General features: G+C 37.0%; 1 protein-coding gene across 2 annotated transcripts in view; it reads right to left on the bottom strand.

Moving 5' to 3' along the window:
• Window positions 1–318: 318 nt before the first annotated feature.
• The window catches only part of PDZRN4 (PDZ domain containing ring finger 4), a 389,260-nt gene continuing 362,635 nt past the window's right edge, over window positions 319–26,943 (bottom strand). For both annotated transcript variants that reach the window (XM_082349351.1, XM_082349352.1), the window contains 3 exons: window positions 22,603–22,704; window positions 18,459–18,575; window positions 319–14,883 (listed from right to left, as the gene is read on the bottom strand). In XM_082349351.1, coding sequence (XP_082205477.1) covers window positions 13,360–14,883; window positions 18,459–18,575; window positions 22,603–22,704 — 1,743 coding nt within the window. In that variant the 3' untranslated portion in view covers window positions 319–13,359. The remainder of the gene's footprint in view (window positions 14,884–18,458; window positions 18,576–22,602; window positions 22,705–26,943) is intronic.

The raw sequence follows: 26,943 nt of genomic DNA, 5'->3' as shown, positions 1-26,943 counted from the left end.
TATATATGTATGTACACAATGGAATCTTTTTCAGCAATTAAGAAGAAAGTCCTGTCATTTGTGACAACATGAATGGACTTGGAGGGTATTATGCTAAGTGAAATAAGCCAGCCAGAGAAAGACAAATACTGTGTGATCTCATTTATATGTAGAATCTAAAAAAGTTGAACTCATAGAAACAGCGAGTAGACTAGTGGCTCCCAGGGCCTGCGGGGTGGAGAAAATGGGAAGATATTGTTCAAAGGGTATAAACTGCCAGCTATAACATGAATATGTTCTGGGAATCTAAGGTACAGCATGGTGACTATAGTTAACAGTACTGTATTGTATTCTTGAAAGTTGCTAAGGGAGTAGATCTTAATGTTCTCACCACACACAAAAATTGGTGATTATGTGATGTGTTAATTAGCCTTATTGTGGTAGTCATTTTGCTATGTATACATGTATCAAATTAAAATGTTGTACACTTTAAACTTAGTGTTATATGCCAGTTATAGATCAATAGAACTGGTAAAAATTTAAATAAGGAAAGAACAATAAGGGATGTTCTACTAAACTGGGTCAATTGTTTGAATAAACTGGATCGTTTGCATACTAAAAATAAGTATTTCTTATAGTCTTTGGATGTTCTGAGTTGGCATGAATAATTAATACTGTAAGAAAATAAATTCTGCCCCCCGATTTTAAAAAATATCAAGTATTAGTAATTATGTGGAATACTGAGAACTCACACACTGCTAGTGGTAATATAAATTGTTATAATCACTGTTTCATATCTCTAAAGTTGAACATATGCATAATCGAAGACCCAGTAATTCAACTTCTAGGTATATGCCCAATGAACAAGTGTGTACCATGTATAGAAGAATGTTCAAAATGTTAAGTGTAATAATCAGTAATTGAAAACAACCCAAATGTTCGTCGGCTATAGAATAGATATAGGAATTGTGGTCATCTCACAACAGAATACTGCATAGTGATGAAAATAAACAAACTACAAATACATATAACACCATGGATCAACCTCACGAAAAAAGTGTTAAATAAAAGAAGCCAGATCCAAAGAATACACACTGTAGGATCCCATTTATACAAACTTTAAAATAGGCAAAATTAATCTGTTGTGTTAGAAGCCTGAATAGTGTTTACAGCTGGAAAGGATGGAGGGGTAATATTTGGGAGGTGGATTCTGGAATGCTGGCCAAGTGTTATTACATGACCTGGATACTGGTTATACAGGTGTGCCCATTTTGTGATAATTTAGACTTTTCTATGTGTGTTTTATTTTGACACAAAAGTTTAAAATGTAAATCATTAGTAAATAATTTTTAAAAACCTACTTAGAAGGGAACTATGGATGCTTTAGGCACTCTGAAGCTTAGCTTGTCCAGGAGAGATACACTGTAAGACTGACAGTGGTTATTTCTGATGGCCCATCGATGAGTCTCTATTAAAAATAGGCCTTTTCCCTAGTGTTTTTCCCCTTATAAGTTCCCTAGTGCTGTCAAAAATAGTTACCTCATCCCACATCTTTGTAATCATCAATACTTCCTTACTGGGCAAGTATAACAACCTAGCAACTATTTGGTTTCCTAAAATAATGATTTCAACAGGTACTTAATGCTAAGCAACTATAGATGATATATTGCATTCCTACATTACTAAGGTCTCATTTTCCATCTTCAAGGAGGTTATGAATATGTTCACACACAAACAAGAGAGTAACTCTATTCGAGAATCTTATTTGGGAGTTTGTTTACTGGAACCATATCTAGTACCAAGAACCGTATTAGTTAGTTAAAGAAGGAGAATAGAAATTGCTTAAAATAAGAGAGTTTAATAAAAGGAATTCATCAAGGGAGATGAAAAAGTGTGAATGAGACAATCCATAAATTAGAAACAGTGGGAAGACACTATCATTCCCAGGCAGGTGTTACAGGCATTCAGGGGCTAGGGTCCCTTGGAATCTGGAAGCTTGGTTGGCCTTGTCTGGTGGGAGATGTGGCCACGGAGGAGGTACAGCTTCTGCCAGAGCTGTTCTCCCAGGAGAGAAGGAAGAGCCAGAGGAGGTGGAGGGTAGAGCCCAGGGAGGGTTGAGTTTCAGCCTCATTTGCTCTGTAAGTTCCTGGGACGGGCTTGGTCAATGTGTTCACATGGTCACATGTTTATGTAAAATTTGTAAAATTAAGATTATAACTGTTATCAGTTAAGACTTCTGCTTTTTTTCACTCAGCTTTCTCCCTGTCACATTTCCCTTCCTGTCAGGTGGTGATAGAATAGCCATGGACATTTTGGGGCTCAGACTAAAGAGAAGGTGGGTTGACAATATATATTTTTTTGGTTTATTGGGATATGTTTTCATGTTTCGCAGTTACTTATGTATATAATTAGGTTATTTCTAGCTGTCTTGGCATAGGAATAATTTATAGAAATATCCTCTGTCCTGACTCACTGTGTGACATTATACAAAAGAGGAGGGCCAGAACTCCTATTGGGCTGTGAATTTGTTCTTCACTTCCTAGCAGTGAAAATATATGAGTCGTGGGTGAGAAAAAAGCTTTAAAATATACAGTTAGAAACGAATCTAGGGTCAAATTTTAAAAATATTTTTCAGCTTATGTGAGAAAGAAACTTAAAAGAGGGTTTCCTTAAATTCACAACAATCCTAAAAATTTAGACGACATTACCAATAATGAGTTGAGAAAATGAAATATTTTAAACTATCAGGAATCAAATAATTTTGATCAACTATGATAAAGGAAATATTATCTTTTTATTCTCACCATACAGGTAATCATAAAATAATTATCATACAAAGAGAAAATTTTAAAGTAGGCAGCCAAAAACATAGGTAGAATGGATATTAAACCTGTTTGACAGATAATTAATAAAAATTAATTAAAAATTTTGTGATTTGACATTTATAAACTTTTCAAAATTTGTAGTTGTTTGCATTTTCTTTCCACATTCTAAATACATATTTGGTTTTGTGCCTAATTTTGAATTCAGAATTTTAAAATTTATCTTTCTAATTAGAACTTTTGAGTGTTTAAGCCACAGGTCCCACAAAACCTGAAATATTCTCCTGAAAGAAGGAAAATGCCGTGACTTTTCCTTCCTTTTGTCCTCTATTCTTCTGTCATTGCCTCCATTGACTAAGACCAGCTGACATGACAGCTTTAGGACATACAGTCCATGAGAATTTGAGGAGTAGGGGAAGAGAAATAGGGCCAAATGTCACAGCAAGGAAGTGGGTGAAAAGGGTCCTTTCATACTCTGTTGATAGCAGTTGAAATAAAAATTGTGCCACCTCTGTGGAGGGGTAGTATTTATGATCACAGCCATAGTAATTCCACTTCTAGAAACTTACCATGAAATGATCTATTTATAAGTTTATTAATTAAGACATTGATTGCAATAGTTAAAATTAGAGACAAAGTATACATAAATGGGTGATAGATTAATATATTTATGGTACATCAATACAATGGAATATTATTCTTTTAAAAAAGGAAGACAATCAAAAGGAATGAGGAGACTCTTTGTGGACTGATACGGAATGATACTAAGTAAAAAGTGGTTGTTCAGCTATGCTGTCATTGATGTAAATAAGGTTCATAATCCTTCAACTGAAATTCTAAAATTTATAAGTTTCTGAAAACAGAACTTTTTTTCATAAATAATTGGGTTGCAAAACTTGAACTGAACTTGCAAGGGGATATTTATAACTTAAATAGTCATATGTTTCAGTAAAAAATATTAATGTATTTGATTTTGGGGTGCTTTCTCAGATGTTACTGGGAACGTTTCTAAAACCTGTTCTCTAGACTTGAACGTGGCTCTAAAGAATCTGCGGAGCTGGGAGGGCATGTGAATGGGATGATCTAACCTTCCATTCTCAATGAGGCAGAGATGTGATATTTGCAAACCAGGTCCCCCATATAAGCAGGACAGGGCACAGGAGGAGGAAGGGCAATGGCAATTTGACATACCCGTCACCTCCTTGACACCAACAGGTTCCTGTTCACTGTTCCTCTCCTGGTAACCAGACCTTTGTGGCCATGGAAGGGCCTTGGTAAAAGACAGAGAACCAGTGGATGGTACTATGGGTGCCACCAACATGTATTCCTCGAGTTCCCATCTCCTATTCTGAATTCCATATCTGCTTTTTATATTGCCCATTAGACACTTTTCCCTGTATTGTCCTATTGGCACCCTAAAATCAACATACCTGAGACTGAATTATTCAGCTTTTCTGCCAGAACATCTTTCTCATGCTAGGCATGTCCTGCTGAGTGGTACCATCATTCACTTAGTCCCCAACCAGAAAGCTGGACAACATCCTCAAACTCTTCCTCCATCTGCTTATCTTCCATTCTATTTTCCTATCAGTTCCCAAGACTCAGCTATTCTACTTCCCTAGCAGGATTGCCAGATAAAATTTAGGATGCCTAATTAAATGAAAGTTTCAGTAAAACAAGTAACTTTAATATAAGTATGTCCCCAATGTATACTTACATCGAAAAAATTATTCACTTTTTTCTTTCTGAAATTCAAATTTAACTGGGCATCCTGTATTTTATTTTCTAAATCTGTAACCCTAGTCCCTAACATCTGTCAAATCCTTTCTCTGTACTCACCGACTCTTTCTTTGTTCAAGCTCTTGTCTCTTCTCTTCTGTATCATTGGAAAAACCTCCTAACTGGTTGTCCTTCTTCCAAATGTTTCCCCACCCAATATAAATTGCTAACAGACTGATCTTTCTAAAACATATATTTGATCACTTTAACTCTCCCACTTCTTTGCACATGAAACTTTTCATGACTTGGCTCCTGCCTAACTGTCCTATCCTTCTTCTAATTTAATTCTACACGTTGTGTGCAGAAACTAGCCAATATGTCTGCTAGATGACCACAGAGGCTCTCCCTCAAGTAGCCTAGCAACAAGCTTTCTCATGCTAGGAGGGTTGTAACCTTGACTGCAAAGCTAAGAGTTATCCAGTTGGAGGATGATTCCTTTCCCTTTTCATCTTCCCTATAAATTCGCAAGTGTCCGGGTATATGCCCAGTAGTGGGATTGCTGGGTCGTATGGTAGTTCTATTTTTAGTTTTTTAAGGAACCTCCATACTGTTCTCCATAGTAGCTGTATCAATTTACATTCCCACCAACAGTGCAAGAAGGTTCCCTTTTCTCCACACCCTCTCCAGCATTTATTGTTTGTAGATTTTTTGATGATGGCCATTCTGATCAGTGTGAGGTGATACCTCATTGTAGTTTTGATTTGCATTTCTGTAATGATTAGTGATGTCGAACATCCTTTCATGTGTTTGTTGGCAATCTGTATTTCTTCTTTGGAGAAATGTCTATTTAGGTCTTCTGCCCATTTTTGGATTGGGTTGTTTGTTTTTTTGATATTGAGCTGTATGAGCTGCTTGTATATTTTGGAGATTAATCCTTTGTCAGTTGCTTTGTTTGCAAATTTTTTCTCCCATTCTGAGGGTTGTCTTTTCATCTTGTTTATGGTTTCCTTTGTTGTGCAAAAGCTTTGAAGTTTCATTAGGTCCCATTTGTTTATTTTTGTTTTTATTTCCCTTTCTCTAGGAGGTGGGTCAAAAAGGATCTTGCTGTGATTTATGTCACAGAGTGTTCTGCCTATGTTTTCCTCTAAGAGTTTTATAGTATCTGGCCTTATATTTAGGTCTTTAATCAATTTTGAGTTTATTATACCTGGAAAAAAACATAATTCAAAAAGTGTCATGTACCACAATGTTCATTGCAACACTATTTACAATAGCCAGGACATGGAAACAAGCTGTGTCCATTGACAGATGAATGGATAAAGACGTTGTGATACACATATATACAATGGAATATTACTCAACCATAAAAAGAAACGAATTTGAGTTATTTGTAGTGAGGTGGATGGATTGTTTTCTTATTTTTCCTTTTGAAAAATCTTTATTTTCTTCACTGGTAGATGATGAATTTACTTAAGATAGCTCCATAAGAAATTGTGGCATGGCTGCAACAAAAGGAAATTTGGAATAAAATGTTTCATTATTTATTGCCAATTTTTAGAATGTTAGAAATAAAATGGGTGTTGGAAAGCACTTATTCTAATATTCTCATTTTACAGATGAGAAAATGGAGGCTCATAGAAGGGACATACTGGCTCAAGATCACAGAATTGATGAGAATTGTTCTATGCATGAATCATTACTCAAGGCTCTGAGACCAGGGAAGGCTTCCCAAAGATGGTGATAACCCGTAAATTCCCACTCCCCTTAACCCTCCTGTGTTCCTCACTCTGTCACCCTACACTAATAGCTTTATACAGTTAGATTTCTTTTCACATGCTCACATTTCATCTTCCCAAGACAAGAAGTTTATTAATGCCCCGTGTAAAGTATCTAACACAGTGAACATTGTAGGATCTCAAATATGTTTCCTTCTCTTGACTGTTTTGTACCATTTCTATTTTTGTGTGTCCTCCGTCTGATTGATTTTCTAATTAGCATTCTATTTCAAAAATGAAGTCAGACTAAATTAAATAGACAAAAATAGAAATCTATGCTCTACTCACTGGCACTTCCATAATGAGAACATCAGGATAGAGCTAGTTTCTGGAAATATTTGAGTACATTTTGCTTCACAGAGTACCTCACAAATTTTCCAAGATGTGTTGGGAAGCTGCATCCCATCTAATCTATTCTTATCACCATCAACGAGGTAAAGTTGAATAAGTGTCTTGGTTTATTAAATTGCTTATTCAAACACATTTTAGGATTGAATATCTAGCACTGACAATGTTTCATATTAAAATACCAGGCTTTAAGAATTTGTGACAGTTCTATAAATGGATATCCAATAGCTTCTTTACAAGTGTCACTTTTCTGATAATGGACATAGCAGGCAGCATAATGGAAAGAGGTGATAATAAACTTGAGGCAGAATTTAGTTATATATTGGTTAGCTCTAGAGAAACAATCATAGGCTTATTGATCAAAATCAAAATCTACCACCGTAATCCTCATCACAGACAACACACAATTCAAAAAATAGGCTGACTGGTAAAACAGAGCAAAATGAAGAAAGTCAGTGAAACCGTGCAACTTAGATTGGGACTTGAACCCATGGGATGGGACTCGAACCCACCCTAAACACAGATTGGGACTTCAACCCATGGTCTTTTAATTGCGATCACACACCTGGTCCCAGGACTTGATGAAGCTCAGGTTCTTTATTCTTCTGCAATGTCTCATTGCAGAAAGAATTCAATGAGAGACAGAGTGATAGGTAAGAAGTGGATTTATTTAGAGAGGTGCGCATTCCATAGAAAGAATGTGGTCCATCTTAAAAGGCGAGAATAGCCTTGGGAGAAAGACAATACACAGACTGAGTGTGGGCCATCTCAAAAGGCAAGAGGCTCCAAAATATGGGGTGGTTAGTTTTTATGTGCTGCGTAATTTCATAGGCTAATGAGTGGGAGGATTATCCCAACTATTTCGGGGGAAAGGGTGAGATTTCCAGGAATTGGGTCACCGCCCACTTTTTGACCTTTTATTGTTGGCCTTGGAACAGTCATGATGCTGGTGGGTGTGTCATTTAGCATGCTGATGTATTACAATGAACATATAATGAGGCTCAAGGTCTACTGGAAGTTGACTCTTCTACCATCTTGGACCTAGTTGGTTCTAACCAGTTTTTATCATATCCTCAATGGCTATGTCATTCTTTTAAAGGTTGTGCCCTGCCCCCTTCCCTCCTGTTTCATCAGCACCTCTGATGACAGAAAAAATGGTGGCAGTGTCTGGACTTCTGTTTGAAGCAGAAGCAGATGGAGTTTAGTGAACAAGTTGCTGTTAACTCTCATGTCCATTCTTAATTAACTTAGATGCTGCAAGTAGTAGAAAGAAGAGAAATTTGGGGGGCAGACCATCACAGATTTGAATCCCTAATCTGTGGCCTACTAGCTCTGGAATTTGTGGCAAATGACTAAAATTATATCAGCCACAGCTTGCTCATGTGTAAATAAAAATAATCTAATATCTACTGAGTGCCCACTCTGTGCCCACACTCATCTAGCTTCTTTATATGTATTAACTCAAAATTCCCAACCAATGAAAAAGTCTACAATTATCTCCCCTGTACCCAGCAGCAGCAAGCTTAAGCAACTTTCCTAAGAATACACACCTTGTAAGTGGCAGAGCTGGAAGGCAGTAAGTAAGTAGTGGTTACTAATAAGTTAAAAACTTGTGGTAGGGTACTGAATAGTAAGCAGGACCCTAATTCATAGCTGGCCGGTGAACCCAGGAGCAATGCTTGTTGCAACACAACACTGTTGACTGGGACATGTGAAAAATGCATGACACTAAAAATCCTGAGCGGTTGTTTGTTGGTAAAACAGAAGAAATGCCAGAAGGATATATGTGGCATTGGTTATTAACTGTGCAACACACTGCACTCATGAGAGACACATTATGGAAAAAAATATTAGACACTATTGGGTAGAAAGCCAAGGGAGTGATAAGACAATACCACCTATGTGTGTTCAGAAATAAGTGGCTGTTAGCAAGAGTTAACGAAAGTCTCCTGGAAAGATGGGAAGACGTGGACAAAGAGAAAGGAGAAGGGTTTATTTGACATGGAAAGCACCACAAGCAGTGTGGCTCTGGAAATGAGAATGGCCATGTTTGAAAAACTGTAGGGAGTCCTGTCTAACTAAAGCAGAATCTGAGTGGGATGCTAGAAGTAGCACAAAACATACCCCAAATAATGAGCTTTATGGGCCCATTTACTCAGTTCTACAAGGAGACTTCTTACAAACCTGCTACAGTGTAAACTGGTCCTGCTGAAAAGGGGAGCATACTTGAGCAGAAACAGCAAAAAACAAAAGGATAAATAAATCCCCAAATACTACTTTATTGAGGACTATTTTGGTCAATTATTTTTGTCCGTAGTTTGCTGTAGCTACTATTCACTGAAATTCTGAAGCCATTTCATGCATATTTACAGGAGCAAATGGTTTGTTTTATCTAGATTTTAAGTCCTTTTAATATACCTCCAAAGATATACATTTGGAAAATAATGACAAGAAACTGTAGAGAGAACAGACTTCAGGTAAGTGGAAAATAATTTGCTGGAAAAATTTTTTTTTACTTTATTTTTTAAGAAGTGAATTAGTCGGTGAACCTATTGTAGTGTTCAAATTTATTAATCAAAAATTAATAGAAATTATTTAATAATAATTATTGTGTTTTGATATCATACCAATTCTATTAATGATTATTCATAGAAATAGAAAAATAATGGAAATTAACTAATTAATAGAGTACAAATCAATAGAAAATGAAGTTTAATTAAATTTTAATTAAAATTGGAAGAATATTAGTTTGAAGGTGCATCAAATTATTCATCTACCTAAGACACAGGTTTCTTGAGGTCTGAGTTAGAAATTCTTCCTGGAGAGAAGTGTGAAATCAGGTGGAAAAAAAAGTTGAGGTTAAATTATGAAGTCCTAGATAAATGTCTCAGGCACCCAGATTTTATCCTATGCTCAGGACAAGACTCCTGAAGGTATCCAAGCACAGTGCGGAAAGTAATATTTAGGAGGCCCAGTGTTGCTGCCACATGTAGGAGAGACTGGAAACACTGCCCAGGGAGAGCAGGTCTAGATCTGTGGTGGTAATTAGGCATGAGACGGAGACAGTCTAGCCCGAAAGGTGACTGGGTAAGGGTATCGAAGACAACCTGAAATACTTTGAAGAAAAATTCACACTGCTTTTTTGCCTTACCAGATAAAAGAGAAATTCAAGAAGACTCAGGTGATAAGCATGACAGAGCAGGCCAACGGTGGCACCAACGCAAAATAAAGAATTTGAAGTAGAGAGCAGCAGCTCACTGGAAGCATAAAAATGTATTTAGATGGAAGATTTAGACACACCAACAAGACATGGATTAAATCAGTATGTAGCTACGGAAAGGTTACGTTAGAGGAGTCCATATTATGTGCTCCTAAAGGGACAGTCTGCACAAAATAAGATGGCAACAATAGTCTTCTTCATGGCACACAGTGAAGAAAAGCCCGTAGAATATACATTGTTTTCCCCCTCCTTAGGTCATTCACATATGGATCCTAACACCATTTCTGTCAATAAAAAATATGGAATTTCAGGGCAGAAATAAAGACACAGATGTAGAGAACAAAGATATGGACACCAAGGGGGGAAAGTGGTGGGGGGTGGTGGTGGTGGGATGAACTGGGAGATTGGGATTGACATGTATACACTAATATGTATAAAATGGATGACTAATAAGAACCTGCTGTATAAAATATAAATAAAATAAAATTCAAAAAAAAGATGGAATTTCTAATTACTTAAGCCTAAGTAAAATATTTTTCCTCTTCACATTCACGTATGTCTTCCGAACTAAAATAAAGTATCTCACATACAGTCAATTACTTTTCTTTGCTGAGCAGCAGATTTATTATTCACTTACTAAAAAAAAAACATGCTTAGCACAAAGATATGTTATATAGAAAGGTAAAACATAACACTTCTTGGATTTTCACTGATTTTTGAAAAAGACATTTCTCAACTCATAGAATTGTATAAACACAGACATGAAAAACACTAACAGCACATTTTAAAAAAATTGGCAAGCACACTTGGCCTTAATAAAAATAAAATTAAACTGCTGACTTTGGAAACACTGCATTCTGTGAGATGTGTACATGTTTCTTCTGGAAAAAAATCAACATGTTGGTTCCAAATCCCATTTATCTATAGGAGTAATTTGAATTCAATGAATATTTAAACCCAGTTGTACCAAGAGGATAAACAATACCATAGGTATTAGGTCAGGAAGGAACTGAGCTTTTAAGATAGACAGGCATTCTTATTTAAAACCATCTGGTCAAAAATTAACTCTAGGTGCACTCAGAGTAGTTTTATCGATTGGATTAGCAATAGCTAAAGTTAGAAGTGGTGAAATTTTCAATTGCCTTAAGTTGCTATTACTATCACTATCTTAAAATTTTTGGGTCCAGCTTTTTATTATATGTAAATAAGATTCATTTCTTTCCATCTATGTATTAGCCCTTTAAAAGGTAAGAACTTAGAAGGGTAGATGAGTATGGAAAACAGTAACAAAAGGACCAATCTGTGAGATAAGTGAATAAAATAAATAGCATTCATTATTGTTTAAATGGCATTCTACCAGAGGTTTATAAAGACAGGGGTGATGCAAGGGCCAAACTCCATGAACATAATATCCGTGCAGGGAGACAATAAGTTCTGTCTATGTGATTCAAATAACAGAAGAATAAAATTTCCAAGGTAAAATAAACTGCAGGTGTATCATAGTGTATGCCAAAATGCTGAGAAAACCCAGTGTCATCAAAACAGGCTCCAAAGAGAAAATGTATATGTGATTACCTTCTAAGAGGGGTGTAGGATTTGGCATAGAAACCCCAGATGGGAGAGTAGCATTAGATAACCTCAGTGAAAAGGGGCAAACTGCTCAGGAGCCAGAATAACTCAGAGAAAATCTAAAGAAGAGGGGCAATAGGCAAGGTGGGCAAGTTAATGGAGGACCATGAATATAAGGCTGAGGCATCAGAGTCTGATTCAAGAGCTAGTAAGGAGCCACTTTATGTTTTTAAACAGGAAAGTAGCTTCAAAAATGTTTGGATGTTGTGTCTCCATTATGTTAAAACAAACTTCTTCATTGAATGAAAATTTGATCAAACTCATGCATGCATTGATCTGACCTTTCACTCTGGAGGCATTATGATTGATATATAATATGGTTGATGTTTATATGATAAAAAGCCAGATTAAAAAACCTATCTGATAATTTAACAAGCTCACTTTTTAATAAGGCGTTTATAGTTGACTATGCTGAAAATGATTAAAACGATAGTTTCCAAAAATTTTTTTCCAAAGGATGAACTAAATAAATGCATGTAGAACTGTGGACTGAACTGTGTCACCTTCCCCCAACAAATTCATATGTTGAAGCTCTAACCCTTAATGTGATGGTAGTTGGAAATGGGGCCTTTGGGTGGTAATCAGGTTTAGATGAGGTCATGAGGGTGAGACCCTCATGATGGGATTAGTGGCCTTAAAAGAAGTGACACCAGAGAGCTTTTTTCTCTTTTTCTCTCTACCATGTGAGGACACTGCAAGGAGGCCATGAGCAAAACAGGAATAGAGCCCTCATCAGGGAGCTGAATCAGTTGGTGCCTTGATTTTAGACTTCCAGACTTGAGAGCTGTGAGAAATTCCTGTTGTTTAAGCCACACAGTCTATGGTATGTTGCTATGGTAATCTGAGCTGACTAATACAGTGTCCTTACAAACAATCTCAGATACTCCACTGATCTTCTCTGTCCATGTCATCCCCTAAATTGTTCTTGGCTTTTCCTTACGTGGGTGGCAGTCAAGGAGAGCATGAACTCATATTTATTGAATGCTTAGTCAGCATCTGTTAGATGCTCTATACACATTATCTAACTTAATCCTGGTAAGAATATGGGACACAATAATCTGTGGGAAGTATTTCAGGGCAATTTCTTGAAAAAAAAGGGATAGAAAATGTATGCATTTTACAATCCACAATTAGGAGTCTTCTAAATAGTATACATATATAACTAATTTATATCTGGTAACCACAGTGAACAATGGAAATAAAACACTCCTTGATAGCTTTTCTCAGGGATAATCAATAATTTATTTCTCTTTTATTGTCACAATTACCACAACTATCTAGCTACATGACCAATGTCACTACATACCACAGAAAGATTGTCCACCTACACTTTACTGAGACAAAGACAACGGCCATTTATGTGTTAAATGTACAACGGGATGTTAAAAAGAGGTGGCTTTTATGTATAAGACAAGATGTGGCACATGATTTATCAACAGGCTTGATTTCATATGTGTTATGCCAAGAAGCAAGCAGAGAAATGTTTTGGCATTGAGTTGTTATTAAAGTAGAAAATAAGTAAACTAGAGAAATAAATCCAGATCTACAATAGATACATTAAAATAGGAAATTAATTAGCTCCTCAGTATTTTTGTTTGTTTTTTTTTTTTGTTTTCTTTCCTTTTGTTTGTTTTTATATATAAATGAGTAATACGAATATATCACAAGTTAAAGAAAAATCTCAGCCAAAATGAAGGTACCAGTATATGAAAAACAAATGAAAAATTAGCAGGTATTTTTGCTTACAAAAAATTTAAACTATAAAGAGTCACAAAATATATATAAAAACGCCACATTGAACGAGGCAAGCATCCTCTACCGAAACTGGTAGCACCCTCTGAAAGTCAGCTGCCTTCCATCCATTCGGTCATACCGTGGTGACTGACAAAAAGGCATTAGGGACTCGTGTGCCATCAGGGGACTTGGCCCCATGGGTCATCAGTTCTTGGATTGTCATCCAGTTGTCCAAAATTTTCTTGTTTCTCTTCTTCATCATCTTTTTGTGACTCAGTTCAATGATGTTGACCTCCTTCTTGCCCTCGCTGCCACTCTGGGGACTCTCCTTGAGACACTCCAACCGGCTCCGCATCATGAACTCTCGGCGGCGCCGCTGCTCTTTGGCCCGCACCAGGTGTTGCTTCCTCTCCTCTTTGCTCCAGTAGCGCCCCATTTTCATCTCACTCATGGTGTCATCATCCGTCGTCATGCCACTCCGCTCCTCCTTGATCTTTAAGGCACGCTCCTTCAGAATGCGGTCCCTCACGGGCCTCTTGGTGATGTACCGTGTCCCGTCACTCCTGATTTTCACCTTCCATTCCATCTTGGGTTCTGAGCACTTCTGAGACTCCTTGCACACGCTCACCAAGCTGAGCTGACTCTGAGCGAACTCGACTGCGGACTTCTGTTGAATTAACTGCATGTAGCTTTGATAATGCCGGGCATGTGCTGGGATGTTTGCATATCTATAGGAGGAGCTATGGTAAGGAGAGAGGTAAGGGATGTGTTCACCGCTGGTCTTCTCTGGATCAGAAAGCTTGCTGCTTTCTGAAGTCTTCTTCTCTTTGCCTTCAACGCTGCAACCTTGTTCAGTGGTTTTGGCTTTGGTTGACTCTTTACTACTCTGTCCAGAAGAGGACTGATTGGCTGCCATTGTGCTTCTCAGGTTTTTCTTATTGGTGAGGTTGATCATTCTTGGAAGGGAACTGTCAGGGGAACGGTCCACAGTGAGTGGAGTGCTTCTGCAGCTTTCAGCTGTGTTGTAAGCACTAGAACTGTCTTTGTCTGACTTTTCTGGGTGTTCGAGGATGTCATCTAGTTTTCCCCTCTGTGTATCTATGCTGGTGTTATAATTTCGGAATCCTCCATCGTGCAATGCCCAGATGTCTCCATACTGGTCTGTCACTTTCCGGAGCCTGTGAGCCTGCATGATATTTTGGCACTCAAGTTCAATGTTTCTTAGTTCTTCATTAAGCAACTGTAGTTCGTGCTCCACTCCCTCTCGTCCCCCTTGATTGCATTCTATTGTGCTGCTTGAGTAATACAGGTCATACTCTCCATGCTTCCGAATCTTGCATTTGAGCTCCAAGAGCTGCCGAAACCTTTCACACTCCTCATCTTGGTTGCCAATACAGTCTGAGTCAATGTATTCACCAGACACGAAGCTCTCATTACACTGAAGTTCAATGCTTCCCAGAGTGTCTTGGCTCTGCCCCAGCTCTCTCTTGCTCTTCAAAGATGTGCCATTGGGATCCTCGGCTGCATTCTCCTGCTCTGAGCTCTCATCGTTCCGCAAGCTTTCATCTGTGCGCCCCACTCCACTGTCCTTCTCGTGGTTGTTGGATGAAGATGTTGCCGTGTCTGTTGTGCCTTCTTCTTCTTCTTGTTTTTTTGGCTAAGAAAATAAAGTTGAGAGAAGAAAGAAAGCTAATTATTTTGAAAAACACCAATTGTTGGAAAACTTGCTTGAAAAAACAGTGCTTCTTGGCAAAAGTGCAGTTCCTAGAAAGCTGCCCTGATTTTAGTATCCATAACACTTTTAGAAATAAAGGCAATTAGCTCATGGCAGATTTTTATACTTGAATATAAAGAAAACAAAAGCTGCTTGAATATGGCTATGCTACTCACTTGAGGATAAATAAAACAGGACACATTTAAATAAGTGATTCTTGTCTTAAGGTTTTCTCTTAGTTGGGAAACTGGAGGGAAGGTGTGTAAATGAGGACTTTATGAGTTTCTGTGGTGATAACACACAAAAGGATGAGTAAGAGAGAGTGCCGAAATAGTCTTCAGAAATAGGAAGGCCTAGAGTTCAGAAGCCACATCATCTTGTTACTATTTTCTTTTTCCTGAACTTTTCTCAAGTTCAGAGGAGACTTCATTGGATCTAGTAATACACTGATAATGATAAGCCAAACATCACAAAATTTCAGGAATAGGTTCGTTACTGGAGCCCAGGACCTTCCATCTATAGATGAGGAAACTTAATCCCAGATGGATGTAGCTTCTTAGGCTAGAGGTCTAGGGGGCCAATGCCATCCCCCAGGGCCAGGATTTCTTACATGTCCAAGATGCTGTATTCTTGCATACAGGTACTTTGACCTCAGTGCATCTCCAAGTCACGTTGCTCAAAAGCAACAGTAATGTCTTCGGACTCACTTGGGTTACTTTAAAAGATTTTTCTACTCTTAACCAGTAATTTCCTTCAGAGGTGAGTTTTATTCTACTGAGAGTAAAATGACGGTTCCCCTGAAAATCTGAGCAGCACTGATTGCCAGACATGGGCATAATGTCAAAAAACATATTTTGAGACAGGTATGTAAATATATGTGAACTTCACTCCCTGGTAATTTTTGGCTCTTTATGCAGAACAATTAACTGTCACTGCCCTAGGAAAGTGCACATCTAATTGTTTCTCTTTGAATAGGGTAAAGTTACTCTTTCTTCCACCACTTCTCTTATAAAAGTCTACATGGCAGTTTCTAGATTGTATTCTCCTTATGTCTAAGTTTACTCACTATTTTATATATATATATATATATTTTTTTTTTCCTTTAGCAGGAAATTGTATAATTAAATATAATTAAGCTTGTTAGTGTCAAAGAAGGACAGAATGGGTGATAAAAGGTAAAACAGGTCTGGAAGGTTAAGATAATTGTTGTTTTCTTCCACCTAAGTAATGGCAGAACAAAGTGTAATGAACTGGGGGGAGAACATGAGCAGGTATCAGGTTATTCTAGGATTCTCCATCTTTCCCTAAAATATTTTTCCTCATTTCTTAAGAACATACTGAGATTGATTTAAAATGTCTATTGATAAAAAATAATATTATACATAAGTAACTGTAACTAACAATGGAAAGCTTGATACATCCCTATGTCCCTTGCTATAAGGTGACAACAGCATCAAATGTGGTGACATCTGCCCACTGTGCCATAAAACTCCCAGAGGATATTATTGATATTGGACATTTGAGTTTATATACCATATAACTTATATTTATATTTTTTCTCCTATCTAATGGTAGGCTGAAAAAATACAGGAAGGCAGTATTTTTTCTTATTTTTCATACAATATATGATACAGACAAATTAATTAGCAAAATGTGTGTTAACAACAGTTACAGGACCAAGGACAGCATGTGAAGTAAACCTTCAGATGGATATGTATTTTAGTTTTTAAATATGGATATGCAATTTTTAATTGAATTTCCCTTTCTTTTGTCACTGGTTTATGAGCACATGTGAAGACAGTTTTCTATTCTCAAACCTAGAATTCCTGGTTTCTGATATAATGCTACTCTATAATTTATCATTTCCCTATGGAATTATCATAGTGATAGGCAATGTTTCTACCAAGGCATTTCTAATGTAGTATTATTGTTTATAAGGGCAAAGGATTTTTAAAGGTTTCTGTACTTCTCATCATTTTTCAGTCTCATCGTGAAGAAAAATTTCTACACAATGAAAATCTCACCTCAGGGACATCTTGTGTTACCTCAAAAGACCTAGCATTTGTATTACATCTGATGAGTAGGCAGCATCTGACACCATATCACTTCACCTGGACAGGATTTCTCCCTTCTTTCTTTATTCCAACATCCTCCTGTCAATTTTGTATCAGGTCACATTTTTTATCTAAGAGAGAAAAAGCCTGGAGCAAGGACTTTCTTGCTTGTAACCAGCAGCTGCCACCAAAAAATATCTTTATTTGTGGCCAGTGTTGAAGTCATACATTAAAATTTCAACCTGTCCTCTTTATATTGAAAAGCAATTGCTACATTGCTGTAGCAGCATTGCTTTTGAGCATGAACTATTGTTTGTGAAGTGGCCACTGAGCATCCATGGTGAGCACAGAGTGTAGCACACATGGCTTTGTCAACTGTAGTTTGCAACCTAATAATTTATTAGCATATACACATGAGCACGCATGCACAGACACACACATGCGCACACACACACCTCTGTTATGGGATGCCAGCATGTCAATGCATCTCATCATTCAGTTTGGTAAAGTGATAGGATTTTTATGTTTTATATTCCTAAGCCTAACTGCCAGGATTTTTTTTTTTAATTACCTTTTAGGGTGAGTTAAGAATTAATGTTGAGAATAGGATGATAATTAAACAAATAAGCAGACTGACAGCGGAAGTGTTAATAAGATTATATCAGGCAAATGAATGACATGAATCTGACATAAAAAGATCTAGGCTATATTGATCTTGATTTTATCTAGTAGAAAAACAACAACAACAAAAATGAAAAGAATCCTAAGACTCGGTTTGCCACAAACCACACTGTGATCTTTCACTAGTTATGAATTACTTAAAGGCAGGGACTTTGCTCATTTTCTTTGTATTCTCAGGATCAAACGTGGTACTTGAAACATATTAGGGGTTGAGAATTTTTTGTTGAATGAATATATGACCTTAAGACAAAATGATGTCAATAATCTCAAGTTGAACTACTCTTAATTCAGGAGTATAAAGGTGTAATCATGATACCAAATACCCAAATAAGGTTGATGGCTTACATCATGTCATCATCTTCCTAAAGTTGCCTAACTATTCAAATACATACATTAATATTTTAAAATACAAAATTACTTTTTTGGGGGGGAGGGGTTACCTCATGAGATATAGTTTATCTCTAGCTGGTATATTGAGAAGCAACATGCATTTTTACTATTAAATTTCCGAATTAGGTTGAACAGTACCTGGGTCAGCATTTGAATACTACTGTACTCTCCACAATGGCCCCTAAGCTTCCCAAAGTAGAAATATTCTTAATAGAAAAAAATTGTATTTATTCCCTCTTGCTTCATTTGAGATGATCATTTGCTTTCAAAAATTATCGTCACAGAGATGTTTGGTCAAACTCTTTGATTTTGTTTTTTTATTCCATTTATGGTTACACATTTAAAAAAGAACCAGCATCATTTCAAATGCTGGAGTTCAGATTGTGGCCCTACCTGCTCCACCTCACCGGCAGTGCGCTGCATTGCTTCATTATGCTGTTCTTCCAACATCGACAAGTTTAATTCCTCTAAATATTCATTCCTTTCATCTTCCAGCCAGCCTTCATCCAGCTGCAAAAGAATGCATTAGTACATTACATTCGGTTAGTGAGAACTCAAGCTAAGATAGGGTAAACTTAAATGGTGACGCCTGACCAGTTCCTTTTATCATAATGATTCTCTTCAAAATACCAGCCTCCTATGGTTCACCTCTCAGAAGGAAGAAAAGGTGATAAAAAAAATTGGACTCATGCCTTTTATCCTTCCCTGAAACAGAGCTACAGATTTTCTCTCATAACTGAGTAGACCTCACAGCACAGAACATCACCGTCTTTCAAAGTGTATGAAAAGCATACTGCATAATCCACAGCTGTCACGCTCATTACTCCCAACTGTCCCCGTGTTAAAGAACTGCAATGGTACTAATAGGGCTATGAGACAATCGGGCCTTTTTCCTTAACAACACCCCCCCAAAGCAACTCCACACAAATCACCCCCCACCAACACACACACACACTGATGCTACCCTCATTCTACTTTTTTATTTTTAGGCGGCTGACTTTCAAGTTAACAAGATGGCTGCTTGCCACAAATACGGACAACATTTATTTCATCTGAAAAAAAAAAAAGGAAAATTCTAAGTTACTCTCAATAGAGAGCGATGCTGTGCCATGACTATTGTGATTCATTTCTCAGACCCAGTTCCAAGGAAAAAGACCTTAAATGTTGCATGTAAGGGTGAGGGAGCCGTGTGAAGCATGCAGGGTTTTCTTTGTGGGTGCTGAAGGTAGGTATTCTTGTGGCAGTCTTACACAAACTAAACCAAACAAATCCTTTTGGCTTCTCAATACAAAAGGAAGTGGAAAACTGGTGGTTACCTTGCTATTATGATAAGTGTTGACAGTCAATTTAGATAATTTGCCTCAAAGTGGGTTTTTGGAGCTGGATTACATAAATTAGCTGTCTATGCTGATTGAATTAACTGAATTATTGTCAAAGCTCCCCTTTGCTCTGTGTTACAAAGAAACAGCAGCTTTCTAGTGAGTCAAAATTGACAACGGTGGGAGACGTTTTCACCACCGGACAAATGGGTAAGCACCAAACACAAAAAATAAGCTTGTCTTTAAGAGAACTGAACTTCTAAAACTTAAAAACAAACGAACCTGAGAGGACATTAAATTGCACCAGAAGAGGCATTAGTGTCTATGTATCACATTCATTAAATGAAGGCAATCATAGGTTTCTTTTTATTTACTAAAGGCTACCTAGACCTTAAATTATTTCAAACTTGACTGGGCCAAAAGCATCAATGCATTTATTCATCCTCATTTATGTCACTGTGGCCTGAATAACTTGACCAAGTTCCACCCCAGTGACTTTGATATGCAGATGAGCTATGAAGATTAAGCTGACTAAAAATTTAAATTCAGTCCAATTCATAATTGTCCAAGTTTTACATTTTTTAATCCCTTTTAAGTTTCATGAAGCTGCAAATGCCAGGCTCCAAAAGAAATTACTTAAAGCTAGAAATGTTTATTTTTTATAAGCACAGCAAGGACTTTTTCTTTAATCAGGTCAAAACAAAATATCTGCCAACACTGATACAGTGAATGATGGAACAGAGTCTTTTGAAATTGAAATGAAGGGATGGGGAAGACAAGGAGAACAAATGATAGAAATTAATGCTTTCCTATAACTCTTTTCTTATTAACTAACCCCACAGATCCCTGAGTTGCCATGTGTAGTTAGTGTGTGTCTACTTTTTTTAAGGCTTCCCTCTAGGCTGGAGGAATACACAGCACACTAAGTCAGGAGAGATTCTTCTGGCTCACCTCCCTTCCCTGTCGCATTTCCCTTCCCCCTACACACACATTCATGGCAGTCTGAGTTCAGTGCTGTGGCAGAGACAGAATTTTCCCTTGAGTTGAGCCATGGGAAAAGGGGGACTGTCATAATTATACAGGGGGATCTGTCTGCACAGTAGAGGCTCACATGTGGCATTTCAGAGAAAGAAGCAACCTGCACTGTCTCAAAAGTTCTCTGCAGTTCTTACAAGAGTCCTCTCTGCCCCAGTGTCCCAAGGGGAATAGGACAGAATAGCAATATCTTTAATGGTCTCAGGAAGAAAATGGGCAGAAAATGAAAGTAAGTTGACAGGGAATGAAAGAAATGAGTTATTTAAAAATATTACACGGTTGCACAGTACTGCCCCCAGCAACTCTGATCATTTCCGAGAATGTAGAGAGAATTTGAAACATAAAAAAAAAAAAAAAAAGGCTAGAAAAAGCACACTAAAACTTCTATACTCTCTCTAAATAAAGTAAACATGCAAAAAATGCAATAATGAGATATACTGAAACTGGTGGGAAAATATGGTGATATAAATACAAGTTTATGTTGTTTTTGCCACCTTATAGCATGTATTGCTTAAATTACATTTTTAAATTATGGTATTAAAATGCATTTTCTTTCCTTATTTTTCTAGAAATCTGATTTTCTAAAGGCAATTAGCTGCCTTCCAGTGTCATGACAGCTTCTTCAGGATCAAGGGGCTAGGGCAGATCTTGATTTTGACAGACGGGATGATATGCTACAGAGTCAGACAACCATCTTTTATCAACTGTGGAAAGAAAGTCTTGTTTGAAAATTCATGCTCCAACATTGACTCTTGGGTCAGGAGTGTAACCAGATATTCAAAAACGCCAGTGGTTCTACCAAGCATATGTATGCCATCAAAGATTAACAGGATCTGGTTTTATGTTATTAATTTCTATTTTTTCCACAGTATGTTATAGCTGTTATGTGGCATAGTAAAGGAAATGCTTTAATTCTAAATTAATGAGGTTCTCTAGCAGTTACATGGAAAGGGCAGGGAAACCACATTATAAAGTTGAAATATCTTTTCTACAGCAAGGATGACTATTGAGTACTCTTCAATTTACCATTAATTTCACTAATATGTATTTAGCCCCTTTATTCTGTTCTTTTTCAAGAAAATGGGGTCATTGAGATTAACCGGTTTGCAAAATTTCCAGGTAATTAGTGCAATTTCATATGTATTTTAATAATTCACTCCCACATAGACAGCGCAGCCAGTTATGGAGTTTCCTTTCCCACTCCTAGGACCTCAGGTGTGTAACTTTAGTTTGCCCTAGGCTATGGCAGGCTTTATGGGAAACATTCAGAATGGTCAAGGGCCTAATGGAAATATATGCGGAAAGGGTGATCTTTTAAAACCACTATATTCAAGACAGGATTCGGCCTGACACTGAAATACACTTACTCAATGTAATTTATAGATAGTATGTAGTTATTGAGTCTGAAATATATCAGATCAATAACCTGAAAGACAAATGGTGATATAACCAACTTCACTCACTGAAGTTGGTTATCCAGCACTGACAGATGGATAGAATGGTGACAATGTAATGTCCTTTCTGCCTTGTGGTGGGGGATAAAAAGGATATAAAAAGAAGTACCAATAGTACTTTTCTTCCACCATTACCTCTCCTTTACTTTCATGACATCTCCCTCTGTAAATACATAAAAAAATTCTTTAAAAGCTCTCAATTTGTTTTTGTCACACTAAACTTGGAAAAAATTCATTTACTATACATGGAACTACACTGTACTACTTAAGGTATTTTATTTGATAAAGTTACTCTAAAAAGATTTAAGTTGATAGCTAGATATGCTAATGTTTCTCTCATTAGAGATTCTTTCAAGATACCTTAATATGCCAATTAAGTATTTTTAGATGAAAACCTAAAGCAAGGATCCACACAGAATTAAATATCATGTAAAGTCAATCATTTTTCATTTATGAATTAATTTAAATAACTGGCAAGTGGAAGGAGAGAGTAATGATTCAATTTTGTGTTCTTTTAAAAAAAATAAGATGTTTAGCTGCCTTTCTGTGAAGCAATATTAAGGAGTCTTTACTTATAATTGTTTTGATAAGGTTGGCCAGTTGCGAAAGATGACTCAATTATATTTTGTATGCCTGGTTTTACAAACATCCGTGGCACTGATCTGTTATAGAATAGCAGACAGTGAACCTAAAGTGCAGTCTCAAGACTTTTGCTCTCTCTGTTCTGACCTGACTCTCCGGCCTTGCGACCAGCAGCACGATTCTCCGGCACTCATCACTAGACAGCAGGGCCACCGCCGCCTCTCGATCCTGGACGTCTTCCCCATTTATCTAGAAAACAAATGAAAGTGGCGCATTAGTTTCCATTTCCACAATGCTGCACACAATAAATGGCAAATATCAGCTCATTTATGGTAAATGTATGGACATGAAGCTCACACAATGGGCTCGTCTTCAGCCCCTCAGTGGTAAGTGCCTTCACTCAATTACGCGCTTACTGTAAGAGCCGTATCGATCCCTGAAGGATGGCGGACATCAGAGGAAGCAGTTATGTTCATAAATGTCCAACCTGCGCCCTGGCAACATACATCTAGCAACACAATTAACCAGCCCCTGACAGGTGACGTTCATCTTTCTCCGCTCAGAGTAATGGAAGTGTCACTCTGAGATAACGGTGCAGGGGGAAGTAGGACCAGCAATACCACAACTGAAATCCCTCATCCTGCGCGCTTGCTGTGAGCCAATTAGCGAGCTGCCGCGTTATCTCTCACCGGGCGATGCTCCCGGGCTGCTTGCATTTTCATTTAATCATTTCGTATTTGCGTGTGGGTCTGACTCAGTTGCCCCAAATCACTCTCGGGATATCTTTCAGTGCTTAACTAATCAAACGAAGAACCAGTTCATCAGTAACATCGTCATCTACTCCAGCTCCTTTCTCGGCTCTATCCGCTTCCCTAAAACAACAAAACTAATGAAATATCTTAAGGCTCATCTCTTAAGTATACTTAAATAAAATTTTTAAAAAATTAACATAAAATAAAAAAAAATTTTTTAAATAAGAATGCTTACTGAAAGAAGCCAAGCTTGAGTAAAGTTTTGATTAAAACAAAAGATTCTAGTGGTGTTTGAAATGTACCTTTTTCTTTTTTCTAAGTTCTACAGGGAAAATAAGGTTCCTAAAGTTTGTATTTTAAACTACATTTCATGTTCAAATGTATTTAGCTCTTATTGATACACTTTTTTCTTTGGATATTTTAAATTTATTTTATTTTATTGATTGCTCAATTCCATAGAGATGAGATTTTTGATCCATAACACATCATCAAAAATGTGGGAAGAAATTTCGATTGAAGAGGTCAAGTAATTCTATCTAAAATAAGTATTAATTATTTCAGAAAGTGTGGCTGCATCGACCATTTTTTTCCAATAATTAATCTAACATCTTTCACTGTGAATTTCTGCTTAAAAGCATGAAGTAGACTCCTGACATTTTCTCCTTGTGGGTCTCTGGGATTCTGGCTGATTCATGAAGACAGACATAATTATCTGAAGACAAGCTCAGGAATCTCAACTGTGGACCATAATAAATGATTATTATTCCTAGAATCATATTTAGCACAAAGAAAGCAGACAATGATAGTCAAAGGGGGGAAAAAAATCACACAACCTCATGCAATATTTTCTTACTGTGATCAAATGAATAGCTCCTTAGTTTTTCACTTGTATGTGTGGACAGGAAATTCAGTTTTTATAACTTTTAAGTACATTCCCTTTTTTTTTTTTTTTTTTTTTGGCAATTCTCAAATAAAATTCACTAAATTAGAAAATGAAAACTTTGATCCTAAACTGGGGACTAATGACCAAGAAGGATATGTTGTGGGGTTTTTTTGGTAAATGTATACCTGAAAATTTTGTACTGAGTCCAAGGCCTTTTTTTCTTCAAAATAAACATAAATTGGCAGTGATGGGTTCCACTACACCTCCCCCACCTCAATTGCGTGTAGTTTAAAAATAATGATTTCTTTCAGTTTTGAGGGCTTGTATCCATTTCATAGTAATTCTTAGTAGTATATCTGTGATGCATCTATTTGTCTATCAATTATGGACCTTATCATTCATCTTCCCTCCATTGTAGGCATTGATCCTAAGGAGACTGAGTTGGATGATCTCACACAACTTAACCTTTTCTGTTTGAAATACAATTCTCACTACTACTTTTTCACTTGAGTATATGCATACTTCCAAATTCTTCATCTAAACTTTACTTACCATTAATCTAAACACTCTTCATTCATGTTAATGTTATTGTTCATTTCCTCTATTAAAATGCAGATAATAGTGCCTTTCTCAGAGGACTGTTATAGGATTAAAAGAGTTAATATATGTGAAGAGTTTAAATAAGTGCCTGGTATACAGAAAGTGCTCAAGCTTGCACATATTACTGTTAATGCTATTGTTGTTATTATTATTACTATGATTATTTATATTTTAATCCCTCAGAAAGACTCTTTTCTTCTAAACAAAGCAAATATATTAAAATTCATGTGGGGGGCAGTGGTGGTGTGATGAATTGGGAGATTGGGATTGACATATGTACACTAATATGTATAAAATGGATAACTAATAAGAACCTGCTGTATAAAAATAAAATAAAATTCAAAAAAAATAAATAGAATAAAATTCATGCATAACATTGAAATCCATAGCAGGAAACATGGTTCTAGTTTAAAAGATATCTATCTCATATATATTTTTAATTTTTAGAGGGCCATCAAGAAACAATATGGCTGCGTTTGATTTCCTTTATAGTTGGTGTTCTTCTCTCTCCTCTGTGAACTCATACTACAAGAGCTATGGTCTCCAGTCCTGGCATTATGTTCTTATTTTGGGAAGACAGATCATACATTGTAGAAACAGTTTTACATCCAGAATCATATGTGGAATGAAAGAAATCTGCCACAGAATACTGGCATTAAAGTGTAATCTTTGTTTATTTTTCAAAATAAAGGCCACCTTAGCCACCTGGTTGGTAGATCCCGTTGTACTCGGGACATTACTTTGATACCCATATTGATATTGAGGCAAAAAACGCAACCATAGGTTTCATCAAAGATGCCTCTCAAGGAATGAAAAAGACTTGAGGAATGGAATCAGAGAGAGCTTTCCACCTTCATTTGCTCTTGTTCCTGAATGATGGCTCATAGCTACAGGATTGCTTGTGGGAAAGCAGCTTGCTGTGCCTGGAAACATCATGCAGACAGAAAGGCGAAGGATCCAGAAACAAGGGGAGGGCATAGATGAGAATTGGAGTCAGCACAATTTAATGGAAGACTTCCGTTTCAAGAAAAGAGAGGGAAAGAGAGCAAGGAGGAAGGCAATATTTAACCTTTGTTATAAATGAGGAAAAACTGCTAGATAATATATCTGTTTCATTTTTTGTGCATGGTATATGCAAATATTAGTTTCAAAATGGATATTTTCTTGGCTTAGGAGAGATTTGTGGCAATTATAAAGAGAAATCAGCCGAAATTCCACTTTAGGCCTAATCACCTGTACGGGCATATGAGTGTGTGTGTGTGTCTGTGTGTAAAACCCTAAAAGTCTAGAAATATATTTATATACCTTTTTTCTTGAATATGCCAATTTTTAGGTTTCCTGTATCAGTGTACCATAGGCAGGTAGGCAACTACAGTTCTTGGCATTCAACCACCTATAGAATTTCTTATTTGAAAACCCAGGAATCTTAGGCAAGAGAAACAAGTTTTATTTCAAATGTGTTTATATTTCAGTGTGGAGAGAAAGAAGGTAAGTGAAGAATAGAAATACAGAGGTGAAAAGAACAGAAATAAGGGGAAAACAGTTATCGAAAGGGAAGAAAGTAAGAGTAGGAAGAAACGGTGAGGACCAGTTTAGGGCAGAGAAAGAAAGAGAGCTGATTAGAAGTCTTATTGTTCCACTGTTTGAGCTTTTGCAGGGTCTTGTCAGGGAATAATCCTTAGAAACATGACTGACTTTTCTGGCCAACATGAGATTAGATTGCTTACATGGAATAGTATATGCCAAAGAGAACGTGAGACTAGAGCACTCTTTACTTTAGACGGCTGATCATGTATGTCTTTAATTTTTCTCCTGACTCAGCACGGCAATTTTGTAAAAGAACTTCCCCATATTAATTCCTGGGAACACATCTGATACCACCAGTTTGTGGCAAAAGCACAGCAAATAGAACTGTCAAGCACTTGCAAAGAAAGAACACATGAGAGCTAGAATGTGTTCTCACGAAGGTGGATCATGGTTTCTCTTCTGCATGATCCCTACCTTCTAACAATATCATGTGATTACCTGTGTGTGTGGTGCCATTAGGTGAGGTTCTCTGACAGGACCGTGGAGCACTACACTTAGAAAATTTTAGCTACACAATGAAGGAAGGACCATAGAAATACTCTACTTAGGTCATTGTGAACAGGAAATTAAAATCCCGATTGCTCTAATAAGATTCATTTAAATCAAAGCCAGCCAGGAAACTTAAAGGATGAGAAGAAATCCTCTCTTTCCCCCACTCTCATCTCC

The sequence above is a fragment of the Balaenoptera borealis genome (genome assembly GCF_965194805.1).
Source record: "Balaenoptera borealis genome assembly, chromosome: 13".
In the NCBI taxonomy this organism is placed as follows: domain Eukaryota; kingdom Metazoa; phylum Chordata; class Mammalia; order Artiodactyla; family Balaenopteridae; genus Balaenoptera; species Balaenoptera borealis.
This window is presented reverse-complemented; position numbering and strand designations above follow the sequence as displayed.